Below are 14745 nucleotides of genomic sequence, written 5' to 3'. Positions count from 1 at the left end.
AATAAAGAAAAAATGTTTTTTTTTTTCTTTTTAAAGATTTTTGATTGTCCCCCTTTTCTTTGTTTTATGTGATAATAAAATTAAAAACTGTGTCGTCCCAGAGAGCTTACAAATTTAAAAAAACAACAACAAACTATTAAAAGTAGACACTGGTCCATTCACTGTATGAATGGCTGTTAGAGGTCCGAATTAAATTTAAAAATAAAACGTCATTTTGCCCTTTGAAATTGCCGTCAGGGGTTGAAAATACCCCCAAGGTCAAAAAGCGTTGAAAAACGTGTGGGAGTAAGTTTAAAAGCCATACAAACTATGCAGAATTAAATATGAACAGTTTCTTAATGCTTTGAACCATTAATCGCACTGATGAATTGCGGGGATTCGTTCAACTGTATAGAAATCCTAAAATCTTAATCATTGTCAAGCGAGTTCTGAACGGTTCGACCTCCCGCCTCAGTGCAGATGCTACAGATCGTTAGAATTGCTTAAATTACCCCTTAAAACCTAACAGTAGTATATTCCATACAATGATGAATTACTTTTATATAATTAGGAGGCGATGTGCAATGCCGTATTGAGGCAATGCATCATGGGACGCTCAGACCTCGCCTAAGAATCTTTACGTTTTAAAGATTTTTTTTGTTTGTTTAAGGTTAGCAGTAGTTCAGTGATACTTTTCTGCACACGTCGTGTTGCAGATCAAAAAAATCTGTTTATGGTTAATTCGGCTTTAATAATTCTTCTAAACGACTACTTTTTTTTTAATGTTACCACATAGCAAAAGATGGATATCAGCATATACGAATATATTAACATACACCTCTATGACCCAGTATGGATTTATTTTCAGTAGCTTTTGAAGTAGTTTTTGAACTTGAACAAACTCCCTTTTAAAATTTTAAATGTTTATATTTTTGCATTGTATGCTTTTATTTTCAAAATATTCTCAAACTGACCTCCACGGTCTTATAACCGTGTATAAATATTTGCATTTTAATGGCTTCTATGGCAACAATTTACTGAAGGTGGTGTCGCGCTTCCGGGTTGATCCACCTGACGAGCACGGGACGTGACGTCACGCAGGTGGCAGTCTCTCCGTCTCCGCTCAGAGAGGAGTAGAAGGAGTGATTGAGGAAAACGCCGAATTCTTGGACTTTATGGATCCTGCGGGCGTGATTCAGACTCGGTGCAGAGTTTAGGGAGAGTCGTTTGTTTGTTTGTTTTTTCTTGTTATGTTTTTCTCCAAACTGACCGTCAGCGAGTCGCGACTGACTCATAAAAACACACCCGATATATGTCTATATCTATATCTATATCTTCAATAGTTTGTTTGTGTTTTGTCTTCAGATTATGGAGTCTGCAGGTAAGAGGACTTCTGCTGTTCAGTACATCAACAATTAAACTACAAACCCTGATTTTTATCCTGAAAGCTTATAATTCTTCCTCTGAATCCATCTTTTATTGCTGCTGATTCAAAAACCTGAACTAGCTTGAAAATAAAGGTTTTTCATGGCTCTAATTTCACTGCAGGGTTATTTTTATATGCTAAAGTTTTAAGCATTGACTAGTTTAACAGGACCTGTAATACAGGAAGGTATAATTACCAACAGGTTAATGTTTAACTCAGTGCTGTGACCATTTCAGGCCATTTGCGACCTTTTTCTAAGCAGTATAATAAATAGTAACACCTTGTTTCAACACTATGTTAGCCAGGTGCTTTCCCAGGATTACGAGTTGGAGGCAGCATGTTTGTTTTAAATTAGCTGTTCAAGCGACAATGACAATAAAGATATTCATTCATGTGTTCTTTTAAATAGTGAGCTCTGTGCTCCACTACACACGCACTGCATGAAAAGTGTCTGCAGTTTTTGTATCGATTAACTGTTTTAGTGTAGAAACAAGTAGCAGTGGTAGATTCTGTACTAAGTCAAAGTCATAATCCTTCAGCTCTACTACAAAAAATTCAGCATCAAATTAAACTTGCATATCTAAAGTAAAACCAGCGGATATCCAGATCCTCTGTGGGGACTCCTAAAGGAGCAAATAAGACAGCAACTGAAACCTTAGTGAAGAGGCTCATATACGCGGGTAGTGCATTCAAACGCTTGCGCACACCTGCACCACGCTGCATATTTCAGTATCCCTGTTTTTACTTGTTTTTACTTCTTCTTTAAGTTGGACCAATTCTGCTTCCAGCACAATTTTTTATTCCACTATACTAGAGTAGTTTGGCATGACTGGCAGCTCAAAATAACCCTTCTTTAGCCTTTACTGGGCTTTGGTGAACCGCATCAGTTCATTGCCTATCTATAACAAAACCAATTAAACCCCTCCCCCTTCAAGCCAGCTTACTTCTGATTGGCTCCTGCTCGTAAGCTGGAAATGGGTGAAGCTTCTGTATCTGCATATCTCCTCTCTATTACATCATACAGACAGAGAGTTGAAAAAACTGTGCAAGACGGAGTGTTTTTGGATCAGTGTGAACTTTTGGCCCTCAGGTGTTACTTTACACACACCGACCTCTTTATCAGCAGGTTTAGCACAGGAACAGGATACATGTGACAGAAAATAAGGAAGAACAAATAAGTCTCTACCTTCTGTCCCTGCAAGTCATAAATAGATATTTTCACATTAATTATAATTTAATAAACCTGTAAATATGCACATATGAATCAAAACCACTGTAATGATGATGATTTCTCTTTGTTTTTAATTGGTAATTTAATTTGGTATCTGAAGAGGCAGTTCAGTGTTTTTATAGGGACAGGTATGTAGCTTGAACCAGTCCATACACCACAGGATTTATAGCTAACCCCATCCATCGCTCATCCCTTAAATAATCTCAGATGTCAAACTGTGACTTTTGACGAGACTCAACTTTTCTCTCCTCCTATCATTGATTAGATGGTCAGCGGGGGCGGGACGGCAGTGGCAGCAGGTGGAAAGGTTCCCCACTTGATGTGATCATGAGTCAGATCCGCAGGAAGCGCACGGCCTCAGACAGGAAGCCGTTAGGACGCTTCCTGTCGTGGACCTCGGACCGGCCGGGGATCCCCGAGGACGGAGAATCGGAGATGAAAGAGGACAGAGGACCGAACTCAGGTTTGTACTGTTCAAAGCAGCACGAGATTTTAACTTGGATTTTTTTTAATGGGTGTTTAGTTCAAGGTTACACTGAGGGCCCCAGGAGTCTGGGGCAGCTGTAGGTCAAAAGGTAGAGCAGGACATCTACTAATCAGAAGGTTGGTGGTTTGAGCCCTGACTGCTCCGGTCTGCATGCCAAATATCCTCGGGATAGATGCTAACCCCAAGCTGCTCTCCGATTGCATCCATTGGAGTGTAAATGTCAGATAGAAAGCCTTTACATGAAGAAAAAAATGACGCACTTTAATTGCTCAACTAGAAAAGCTGTATAAGAACCAGTCTGTTTAGGAGAAGCAACCATTCTGTATTCACAGTACTGCAGTCTTTTTAAGAGAAAGTGACTTAAAAGATCATTTAAAAGAGAGAAAGAAAGAAAAATCCTAGTATTTCAAACATGTCCTAGTTTTTAGAGAGGAAAGCGTAAAGAGGTTGCTTTATTTTTTTTTTAAAAGGTGGATAAAATCAGAGGTTCAGAAACGAAATACAGAGCTCAAGAAAATAGAGTTTACTGTGGAAAATCAGTTTACAGTGACACGCTAAGCCCTGTGGGTGTGTATCGTGTGTTTCAGGCTTTGCAGCGTCAGCAGAGAGTGAGCGGGACGTCGGCTGGGGTCGAGTGTGTGTTTTCTTGAAGAGACTCGGGAAGAAAGCCGACAGCAGGAGCCTCAGTTTGGCTCACTGTGATCTGACGGCTACAGACCTGCTGGAGCTTGGTACAAAAACGCACATACCTGTCACACAAGACAGACATGGTATCTGTCAGATAACTGCATTAAAAATACGCCCAAAGGCACAAACACAATGATGCAGCTTCATTTCAAGAGGCGGAGCATCTGAAATTAAGTCTGAATAAAGTAATGTGACTTCATTGTAAGGTGTCAGCTGGCAGAAAGGCAGACAGATGTTTTTCTTGCCGTTTCTTCTCAGCAACGTTGCTGCAGTTCCTCCCCCAGGTGGAAGAGATGGACATCTCCTGGAACGAGTTGATCGGTGGATCCCTGACGGCTCTGACGTCTCATCTGCAACACGTGGGCGAGGTCAGGACACTGAGGCTCTGCAGCTGCAGGCTAAATGGCGAAGACGTCGTTGCTCTTGGTGGGATCTTCAGTGCAGACACTCTGCTTTATTTATAGCTATAACAGAACAATCTCTTTATGCAATCAAGTTATTTTTGCTTGATTTCCTTCCCCACTACAGCTCCCATGAGGCTTTGCTGAATGGTTCACACTCTTGCCTTGACAGAAAAACTTTTGTCTGATCACATGTCGTTGGATTTTTCCATGTTTTGTGCAGGTGAAGCTCTCAGCTACATCCCGGCTCTGGAAGTTCTTGATTTGTCCTGGAACAGCGGCGTTGGGGGCGGTGGTCTGCAAGGCCTGCTGGGAAACCTTCACCCATCACTGAGGGAGCTCCACCTGGTGGCCTGTCAGCTCACTGCGGCCGATGCTACAGTGCTAGGTAGTAACTTCAAATCTATGGAGAACATCTTGAGCTCCATAGTTTTATTCCTCAAGTAGAATAGAATAGAGTAGCTTTTCATGATTTATATTCAAAATAATCCTTCTTTATCTTATATTGGGCTGTGCTTCACCCCTACAGTTCATCCACTGCGCATAAGCCCTCAGTTTTACAGCTTTGATCATTCATCTTGATTTACTGGCTCACAGAGAAATTTCAAACTAACTCACAGAAAAAAATTCTGTCTTGAGAGGATAGCTTTAGCTAATTTATCTGAACTCTGTTTACTTTATGAGGTAACAATGACCATATAAGGAATATCCTCTCTCTGTGAGGTGATAAAGACTCAAGGGTAAAAAGACTGAATCTGAGTGTCTAAAGCGGGCTGAAGATTAGTTTGCCTGCACCGACCTCATTATTAGTTAGATGTATAGTATAGTTATATTATAGAAGAGAACATAAGGAGCAGCAGTTTGGATCCATTTTAACAGGGCTGTCAGTTGGTGTTTTATTATGTTCTTGTCTGTTTTTTTGCTGTCTCTTCGTTGATACATTTGTATGGATGAGGTTTTCCTGTTCATAAATCTCTCAGGAGGAATGGTGGCTGCTCTGCCCAGACTCTGTGTGCTGGACGTCTCTTGTAATGCTCAGCTCACACAGGAAGTGGACACTGGTGGCTTCAGGGAATTGGTCAGCTCTCTCTCTCACGCCACCTCCCTCACCACGCTTCGACTGCAGGCCTGCGGTCTAACGCCTGACAGCCTTGATGCTCTCGGTACAAAGATCTCTGGATTTTTCCTTTTTATTGCTGCTTTTGTTTTATGTCCTATAAGAGTCTCGGAGGGGTAAATAAAAAAAAAAAAACACACCTCTGGTTGTCCTGCAGGTGGTTCACTCCGTTGCCTCCCCTCTGTGGGAGAGCTGGACCTGTCCTGTAACAAACTTCTAGCTGGTGGACTGAGCCGCCTCACCTTTCACCTGGCTCACGTCACACACCTGGAGAGACTCGACCTCCACCTGTGTTGCCTCACGCAAGATGATCTAGAGGCTCTGAGTGAGTTGCTACCAATCTCACACGCCGGACACTAATCGCATGCACGCTGCAGCAGTCATGTGACTCGTTGTTTTTCAGTCCAGGTGCTGCCCTCTCTCACTGCACTGACCGAGCTTGATGTGTCATCCAATAAGGAAGTGGGAGGTGTGGTCCACCTGCTGGTCTCCGCCCTCCCTGTGACACAAATGAGGCGGCTGCCATTCAACAGCTGCTACATGAGCAACGAGTCCTTCACTGCTCTGCGGTCACCACACACAACACACACACACATACACACACCCACACACACACACACAACACACACACACACACACACACACCACTTGTTTATTTATAGAAGTTTTCCTTCAAGTCATTCTCCCAGAATACCTCTTCCACCCTCTAGCCTGAAATGGTGAAAACCTTGTGTTTATGCATCAGCCCTGGCGGTGTCCTATCTGCGCACGGTGGATATTTCCTGGTGTAAAGTGGTTGGCGGTCACTTGGCGCTCCTGCTGGATGCTCTGCAGCCATCAGTCGTCAGCGAGCTCCGTCTTTGCAGCTGCGAGCTCACCACTGATGACATGCAACATCTGGGTAACTAACACACAGTGACATTATACTTTTTCTTTTTTGGTCTGTAGTGGATCATTAGGCTACATAAATGTATATTAAGACAAGTAAAGCCTGAAGAAAATTAATATTTCTTTCATTTATTTCATGCTTTCAGCATCTGTAGCTGTCGTATAAAACAAAACAATGAAACTATTCGGTGTTATTTTTGTCTCCATCAGAAACATTGTGAACAAAACAGTAAAGTGAACAGGCATAAAGTGATCAGTTATCAATGGGTCCTCTTCCTCTGTGCAGCTGCCGTGTGCAGACGGGGCTGTCTCTCCTCACTCCGTGCACTGGATCTGTCCTACAACAGCTTGGTGGGAGACAACGGTTGGTGCAGTCTGTTTGCAGCAGGAGGTCTGGGCTCTCTGGAAGACGTGGATGTCAGTTTGCGACCTTCAACCTCTGCTCCGTGCTCAGCCTGGCTGCCCGCTCTGCTCCGAGCTCTGCCTCAAATGCCGGCGCTGGCTCGACTGGCCATGCAGAGGTGGACAGCTGACTGTCAGGAGAGAGAGCAGCTGAGGTACTGTCTGAAGAAGAGGAGCGTCCTGCTGGAATGGGATCCAGATTTACAAGACACATCATCAGCATGTAAAGGGAACAGTCAGGAGAGCCTAGAAGAGAGTCAGCCTGAGGAGTAGGGAGCAGAAAGCCTGAGTTATCTGATCTCAAATTAAAAATCATCAGAGAGAGATTTCAAAAGAGCACTAGGGAAGAAAAACGCAATCAGGTCTGAAAAACCTTCTGATTACAAGTAAATTTGTCCAAACATTTGTACAATGTGACCAGCTGGGACGGGTCCTCTGGGACTGACCTTGAGTTTTACAATGTTGAACTCTTTGTTAGGTATTTACGGTATCGTATAATACTCTTCTTTTGTTCTTGAGCATGTTTGGAGTCTTTATTCCGTGGGGTTTATCCGTGTGTCTGTTTCCCTGTTGAGTTCGATATTCACACCGGATATGTCCCATTTTATTTTGGCGGTCAACTGTCAGAAACATTTCATGTTTAGTTTTACGTCCCTCTCCTCTCTCATTGTCATTGATCATCTTCACCTGTTTTGTTGGCTTTCTGTGTTTAAATGGTGGTGTCTTCTGTTTATGAAGGACAGTGGAATTAATTTGCTTTTTAATCTCATTAACTTTATCATTCTGCACTTAGACTTTGTAATTCTGCAGTCAGACAACAGCCTAAATAAAGATTCACCTTTGTTACATCTCCCACTCGTTTTCAATTGTGCAAAAACTGCGTTCAGCCATTACAAAAATACTTAAAAGACTTTGTTGCTACAATTTTTCAACAATTCATGATGAACATTCATGCCACAACAACTCAGCTGACAGACGGTTTAATGCTTTTCGTTGCAGTTTGATTACAATCGGGACATCAGAACAGAATCAGAGATACTGCTTCAGGCTCTGGAACCAGTTTCCCAGATAGGGTCTGTGCAGCGGGGACTGGTTTGTGGCACAGCTGCAGGGGAGGCTGACAGACTGCAGCTCCATCAGTTCATCACGCCTCCGCTGCATAAGACGTGTCGGGACCTGAGGTTGTTGTTGTGAGTGGGGTTGCAGCTGAAAAGCAACCGAGTATTGTACGAACGAGCAACCGGATAAAGAACTGTTAGAAAGAGCGAACTATGTGGTCGTGTAGGGGATTCGCTTGTCACAGTCTGAGACTTTCCACACTCGCCACAGCTGAGTGGTCTAACTCCAGCATGGATGAGCTGATGTGTTTTTAAGTGACTAATTTGATTAAAAGACTTCCCACACTGATCACAGCTAAAGGGTCTGTCCCCACTGTAACTTTGTTGTCGTCTTTTTGGCTGCTTCATGGTGGTAATTTTCTTTCCACAGGGATAAACTGTGTGGTTTATCTCTGTTTACGGGGGCTGAGTGACTTCTGTTGGTGTCATCAGAGCACCGAGGTATCAGCTGGGTTACACCCCTTTGCTCCTGTAGTGACAAAAGCCGTGAGTTACGGAACAAGAGGAACCTAAGATTAATTTATTATAACATGGGAACATGCATGCAATATAGTATAAATACTAAAAACCAAGCTTATACAATTTTAAAAAGCTTGAAAGTCAGTATTTGGTATGACTGCTTTTAATATGCTTCTGCTTAAAAGACTAGCACTACCACTTAAAATACATTCTGTGTTAGCAAAAGGTTTTGGTTTTAACATTACAATGTAAGATTTGATATACACGCATCTGTAGTTACATGCACCTGTAGTTACATGCATCTGTAGTTACATGCACCTCTAGTTACATGCACCTCTAGTTACATGCACCTGTAGTTACATGCATCTGTAGTTACATGCACCTCTAGTTACATGCACCTCTAGTTACATGCATCTGTAGTTACATGCACCTCTAGTTACATGCATCTGTAGTTACATGCACCTCTAGTTACATGCATCTGTAGTTACATGCACCTCTAGTTACATGCATCTGTAGTTACATGCACCTCTAGTTACATGCACCTCTAGTTACATGCATCTGTAGTTACATGCATCTGTAGTTACATGCACTAGTTACTCTAGTTACATGCATCTGTAGTTACATGCACCTCTAGTTACATGCATCTGTAGTTACATGCACCTGTAGTTATATGCACCTCTAGTTACATGCATCTGTAGTTACATGCACCTGTAGTTATATGCACCTCTAGTTACATTACTAGTTACATGCATCTGTAGTTACATGCACCTCTAGTTACATGCATCTGTAGTTACATGCACCTGTAGTTACATGCACCTCTAGTTACATGCATCTGTAGTTACATGCACCTGTAGTTATATGCACCTCTAGTTACATGCATCTGTAGTTACATGCACCTGTAGTTACATGCACCTCTAGTTACATGCATCTGTAGTTACATGCACCTGTAGTTATATGCACCTCTAGTTACATGCATCTGTAGTTACATGCACCTCTAGTTATATGCACCTCTAGTTACATGCACCTGTAGTTATATGCACCTCTAGTTACATGCCTCTAGTTACATGCATCTGTAGTTACATGCACCTCTAGTTACATGCATCTGTAGTTACATGCATCTGTAGTTACATGCACCTCTAGTTACATGCATCTGTAGTTACATGCACCTGTAGTTATATGCACCTCTAGTTACATGTTACTCTAGTTACATGCATCTGTAGTTACATGCATCTGTAGTTACATGCACCTCTAGTTACATGCATCTGTAGTTACATGCACCTGTAGTTATATGCACCTCTAGTTACATGTTACTCTAGTTACATGCATCTGTAGTTACATGCACCTGTAGTTACATGCACCTCTAGTTACATGCATCTGTAGTTACATGCACCTGTAGTTATATGCACCTCTAGTTACATGTTACTCTAGTTACATGCATCTGTAGTTACATGCACCTCTAGTTACATGCACCTCTAGTTACATGCACCTGTAGTTACATGCATCTGTAGTTACATGCACCTGTAGTTACATGCATCTGTAGTTACATGCACCTCTAGTTACATGCACCTGTAGTTACATGCATCTGTAGTTACATGCACCTGTAGTTACATGCACTCTAGTTACATGTTACTCTAGTTACATGCACCTCTAGTTACATGCATCTGTAGTTACATGCACCTGTAGTTACATGCACCTCTAGTTATGGCTCATTGAAATGTTTTTCTGCTTCTTTGTCAGACTCATCTCTGACTTCCAATCACCTGTGACACCAAACACACCTTTATTTTTCCATTATTACTGATAATAACCAATATAAATAAGTGATTCGTGTTGATTCAATGGTTTGCTTGTCTGATATGTGGTTTTGTATTTGACTGATGTCATTTAACTGCACCGTACATTGGTCAAGTATGTTTAATAATAAACATACAACATACAATAAACAAAGAGGGATCAAATTTAAACCTCACTGACTAGGAAGCACACAGTGTTTGACATTTTATATTAACTTTACTCTGAAATAATTTTAGCATTTTTTCAAGTCCCCAGTGTTTCCTGATCCTTGGAGCACTCCTGGTTATCTGCTATGGTGGAGGTGGCCAATGTCTGGAGACAAATCGTTGTTCTGGGGAGCTGCTTTCCTCCAGTTACTTTACATCAGAATAGAAAGCATGAGAACGACCCTGATGGAAAACAGAAACAGCATCCAGGAAGTGAAATAAAGATTAAGCAGCCAAATTCTAGCTCTGGTTCGATGCTTACATTTGGAGGACTCTCGACCACAAACTGAGAGAAACTCTGTGAAGATGCAGAAACACATCAAGCTTTGCAAACAAGCATACAATTTTTATAGTTAACTAAACTTATAGTTTATTAGAGTTGAGTTCCTACTCACAGACAACTGAAACATTCACATTTGGAAAGCTGACTGAATACATTTTTATTTGATTAATCTAAAGTTGTTCTTCTGTGTCTGAAAACACCCACTCCCACTTACTCAACCTGTGTTGTCGTCTGCTGCTGTGGCCTACAGTAGCAGAAGACAACACTGCAACTGTAACGAAACTGATTACAGCATTATTTTTAAAACCTTCAGTGAATTCAATGTTCTTCAAGATTTTTCAAGCATCCACAGAAACTTTGATCGTGTGCTAAAAATGCTAGTAAAGCTGACATCCATCACGAACATCCCACATCATCCTCTGCATGAGTCTGTGAGCTGAGCAGATCCTTGATCCCAACAGCAGTTAGACTCTATAACTCCTCAATCACGCTGTCATGAGTCACTGGACATTTACCTGGTGTGCAGGTATATGTGTATGTATATGTATACATGTGTATATTTAGTGTGTAGATGTGTGTGCAAGTACATGTCTATACTTATAGATACTTTTAGATATCTATTGCTTAAATAGTAATAGTAATGTAAAAATAATTAAATGTATTTCTTGCATTTCCACAACACTCTATCCATAGTCACATACTGTGTATGCTACTGTTGTATATAGTGTATTATCTTATTTATTTTGTAGTTGTTTATATTTTATTTCTATTTTCTTCTGCTATCTCTACCTGAGCTGAGGTAACGCACAAATTTTCCTGCCGTCGATCAGTAAAGTCTAATCTCCTCATTGACTGCATTTCTGATGGAGATGAGACGTCATGCAGGACAGAGGTGAGAGGCGTGACATCACGGTGCCGTGACAACAACCTGGTGCTTAACATCAGCAAAACCAAGGAGCTCATCGTGGGTTACAGGAGAGCAGCAGTAGCAGAGGTGGAGAGTCAGCTGCTTCAGATTCCTAGGCATCAACATCAGCGAGGGTGTCGTGCCATATTAAACTATTATACACCTCAATAGTAAAATAAAAAATGTGTTTAAATTGCATGAATTAATATTTATTAACGTCTCTTTGTGACGTCATACTGTGATAATGACTGCCACAAACAGAGCGTCCTCCTGTAACCATGGTTACGGGAGTTTGTTGCAAGAAGTGTTGTGAATCTCGCTGAGACAGGGAACCACTGAGAGCCTCAGATGAACCAGTCAGTCAGGTTGCTGTCTCCACTTCTCCTCCTCCTCCTTCGTCCCCTTTGTTTTTTAAGTACCTGTTAGGATTCTTTAGCTAGTTAGCATCACATTAGCTAGTTAGCATCACATTAGCAAACTGCTTCGGAGCACAGCTGCCGGAGTCGCGGGTTTTGTTGAATCAGGCGTTGGACCTGCTGGAGGAATGCTCTGCGATGATGGTGGAAAACAGCCGCCATTCAACCCATTTGAGAGCTTCAAAGAACTGGCTGCAGGTATGATTGAAAGTTTGACAACACCGACGTTGATGCGTCTGTGATTTATTAGTGATCGCTCAGGTGTGCACGTGCATGTAGGTGAACGCTCGCGGCATGACGTCACACAGCTCAGTTCCTTTCTGCTTTGATGTCACAGTACGTGCCTTTGATCTTGCAGCACGTGACCTCCACTCGAGTCTATAAATAGGGGTGAAACAGCGGGACCTTGCATTTTGCATTTTTAGTTGTCGTGCGTTAAATGTACAGACCGCGATCTTCCCTTTCTGAAAGCTTTCTGAAAACGGATTTCCAAAGTAATTGTAGCGAAACTAAGTCATTGACAATGTCTGTATCCAGTGTTAGAACCCCTACCCCCATTAATTCAGAGCCTTTTTCACCTGCTATCACTGACCCCACAGAGGGTCAAAGTCAGCCAGCAACCTCTGAAAACCCAGAGGAAGAGCTGTCAGAAACATCAGTGTCAATTCATGCTAAACTTATTGCCAATCAATTTAGTACTCTTCTAGCCACAAGAATCGCACAAAATTTGCACAAAAATACCAGAAATCTTCTGGATCCAGAAAAATTAGAGTTAGTTATCAACCATCTGACAGATTTGGTACTTTCTGAAATGAGATGCACCGAATCCCTGGAAATTCTTAAAATTAACAGGGTTGAATTAGTCAAGGCCACAGCTGAAGGCCTTATCAAGGAGTTTGGATCTGCAGACAAGCTCTTCGATGTAATGTTGTCAGAAGATTCATCTTTTGACGACACTATTCTGAAGCACCTAGCAATGAATATTGGTGATCAGGCATTAGTGTCTCACTCTGAACCCACAGAGGGTCAAAGTCAGCCAGCAACCTCTGAAAACCCAGAGGAAGAACTGTCAGAAACATCAGTGTCAATTCATGCTAAACTTATTGCCAATCAATTTAGTACTCTTCTAGCCACAAGAATCGCACAAAATTTGCACAAAAATACCAGAAATCTTCTGGATCCAGAAAAATTAGAGTTAGTTATCAACCATCTGACAGATTTGGTACTTTCTGAAATGAGATGCACCGAATCCCTGGAAATTCTTAAAATTAACAGGGTTGAATTAGTCAAGGCCACAGCTGAAGGCCTTATCAAGGAGTTTGGATCTGCAGACAAGCTCTTCGATGTAATGTTGTCAGAAGATTCATCTTTTGACGACACTATTCTGAAGCACCTAGCAATGAATATTGGTGATCAGGCATTAGTGTCTCACTCTGAACCCACAGAGGGTCAAAGTCAGCCAGCAACCTCTGAAAACCCAGAGGAAGAACTGTCAGAAACATCAGTGTCAATTCATGCTAAACTTATTGCCAATCAATTTAGTACTCTTCTAGCCACAAGAATCGCACAAAATTTGCACAAAAATACCAGAAATCTTCTGGATCCAGAAAAATTAGAGTTAGTTATCAACCATCTGACAGATTTGGTACTTTCTGAAATGAGATGCACCGAATCCCTGGAAATTCTTAAAATTAACAGGGTTGAATTAGTCAAGGCCACAGCTGAAGGCCTTATCAAGGAGTTTGGATCTGCAGACAAGCTCTTCGATGTAATGTTGTCAGAAGATTCATCTTTTGACGACACTATTCTGAAGCACCTAGCAATGAATATTGGTGATCAGGCATTAGTGTCTCACTCTGAACCCACAGAGGGTCAAAGTCAGCCAGCAACCTCTGAAAACCCAGAGGAAGAACTGTCAGAAACATCAGTGTCAATTCATGCTAAACTTATTGCCAATCAATTTAGTACTCTTCTAGCCACAAGAATCGCACAAAATTTGCACAAAAATACCAGAAATCTTCTGGATCCAGAAAAATTAGAGTTAGTTATCAACCATCTGACAGATTTGGTACTTTCTGAAATGAGATGCACCGAATCCCTGGAAATTCTTAAAATTAACAGGGTTGAATTAGTCAAGGCCACAGCTGAAGGCCTTATCAAGGAGTTTGGATCTGCAGACAAGCTCTTCGATGTAATGTTGTCAGAAGATTCATCTTTTGACGACACTATTCTGAAGCACCTAGCAATGAATATTGGTGATCAGGCATTAGTGTCTCACTCTGAACCCACAGAGGGTCAAAGTCAGCCAGCAACCTCTGAAAACCCAGAGGAAGAACTGTCAGAAACATCAGTGTCACCTGATGATTGGCTAATTTCAAATCAATTTAGCGTTTCTCTGGTCATGAGAATAAAACACAAATTGCACAAAAATGCCAGAAATCTTCTGGATCGAGGAAAAATAGACTTAGTTGTCAACCATCTGACAGATTTGGTACTTTCTGAAGATAGATGCACCGAATACCTAAAAATTCTTAATAATAACATGAATAAATTAGTCAAGGCCACAGCTAAAGGCCTTATCGAGGAGTTTGGATCTGCAGACAAGTTCTTCAATGTAATGATATCAGAAGATTCATCTTTTGACGACACTATTCTGATGCACATAGCAATGAATCTCAGTGGCTTCATGAATCCTCCAAAGAAATCCAAACTTGCCAGGTTTTTTTCAGCAGTGTTAAAAGCTTTGAAGAAGCCGTTCAGCTGCTGCTTTAAAGGCAGCACTGATGACTAAATTGTCACCTTGATTTTTTTTCAAATACCTTTTTTCAAATCTTAAAGCAGTCTGGCCTCAGAGTTAACATCTGAGGTATATTTTATTTTAAAACTATTTCATTCGACTTTAATTAGACTGAGAAATATTCTTCATCGTGTCTCCTCGTATTAA

At 41.4% G+C, this 14745-nt stretch overlaps 3 protein-coding genes and 1 long non-coding RNA gene across 5 annotated transcripts in view; 3 read left to right on the top strand and 1 right to left on the bottom strand.

The window, feature by feature from the left end:
* The first annotated feature begins 46 nt into the window (after window positions 1–46).
* Window positions 47–6891, top strand: lrrc31 (leucine rich repeat containing 31). Its single transcript, XM_042213240.1, has 10 exons — window positions 47–1360; window positions 2902–3099; window positions 3711–3854; window positions 4069–4236; window positions 4435–4599; window positions 5192–5374; window positions 5486–5653; window positions 5732–5895; window positions 6073–6229; window positions 6503–6891. Exons 1-10 carry the CDS (start codon window positions 1348–1350, stop codon window positions 6889–6891), a joined length of 1749 nt encoding a protein of 582 aa, XP_042069174.1. The 5' UTR covers window positions 47–1347.
* Window positions 6892–8117: 1226 nt separating this feature from the next.
* lrrc34 (leucine rich repeat containing 34) overlaps window positions 8118–14745 on the bottom strand; it is a 19056-nt gene continuing 12428 nt past the window's right edge. The window contains exon 9 of one of the 2 annotated variants that reach the window (XM_042213244.1): window positions 8118–8205. In XM_042213244.1, the coding sequence (XP_042069178.1) occupies window positions 8190–8205 (16 nt within the window). In that variant the 3' untranslated portion in view covers window positions 8118–8189. The remainder of the gene's footprint in view (window positions 8206–14745) is intronic. The other variant, XM_042213243.1, reaches the window with a different exon arrangement.
* LOC121812086 overlaps window positions 11650–14745 on the top strand; it is an 11353-nt gene continuing 8257 nt past the window's right edge. The window contains exon 1 of the long non-coding RNA XR_006052855.1: window positions 11650–11999. This is a non-coding gene — a long non-coding RNA (uncharacterized LOC121812086). The remainder of the gene's footprint in view (window positions 12000–14745) is intronic.
* Window positions 11993–14745, top strand: part of LOC121812085 — a gene marked incomplete in the record, with an annotated part of 7779 nt that continues 5026 nt past the window's right edge. The window contains 1 exon segment of the mRNA XM_042213239.1: window positions 11993–12208.

The sequence above is a fragment of the Haplochromis burtoni genome, unplaced genomic scaffold, assembly GCF_018398535.1.
Source record: "Haplochromis burtoni strain Fernald_Lab_line unplaced genomic scaffold, NCSU_Asbu1 Contig_428, whole genome shotgun sequence".
Lineage (NCBI taxonomy): Eukaryota > Metazoa > Chordata > Actinopteri > Cichliformes > Cichlidae > Haplochromis > Haplochromis burtoni.
The sequence above is the reverse complement of the archived record's forward strand: the minus strand, read 5'-3'. Positions and strand labels throughout refer to the sequence as shown.

Coding starts and splice junctions, on each gene's coding strand:
- lrrc31 (XM_042213240.1), top strand. Junction 3,855..4,068: donor TACAGACCTGCTGGAGCTTG/GTACAAAAACGC, acceptor GTTTCTTCTCAG/CAACGTTGCTGCAGTTCCTC. Junction 6,230..6,502: donor TGATGACATGCAACATCTGG/GTAACTAACACA, acceptor TCCTCTGTGCAG/CTGCCGTGTGCAGACGGGGC.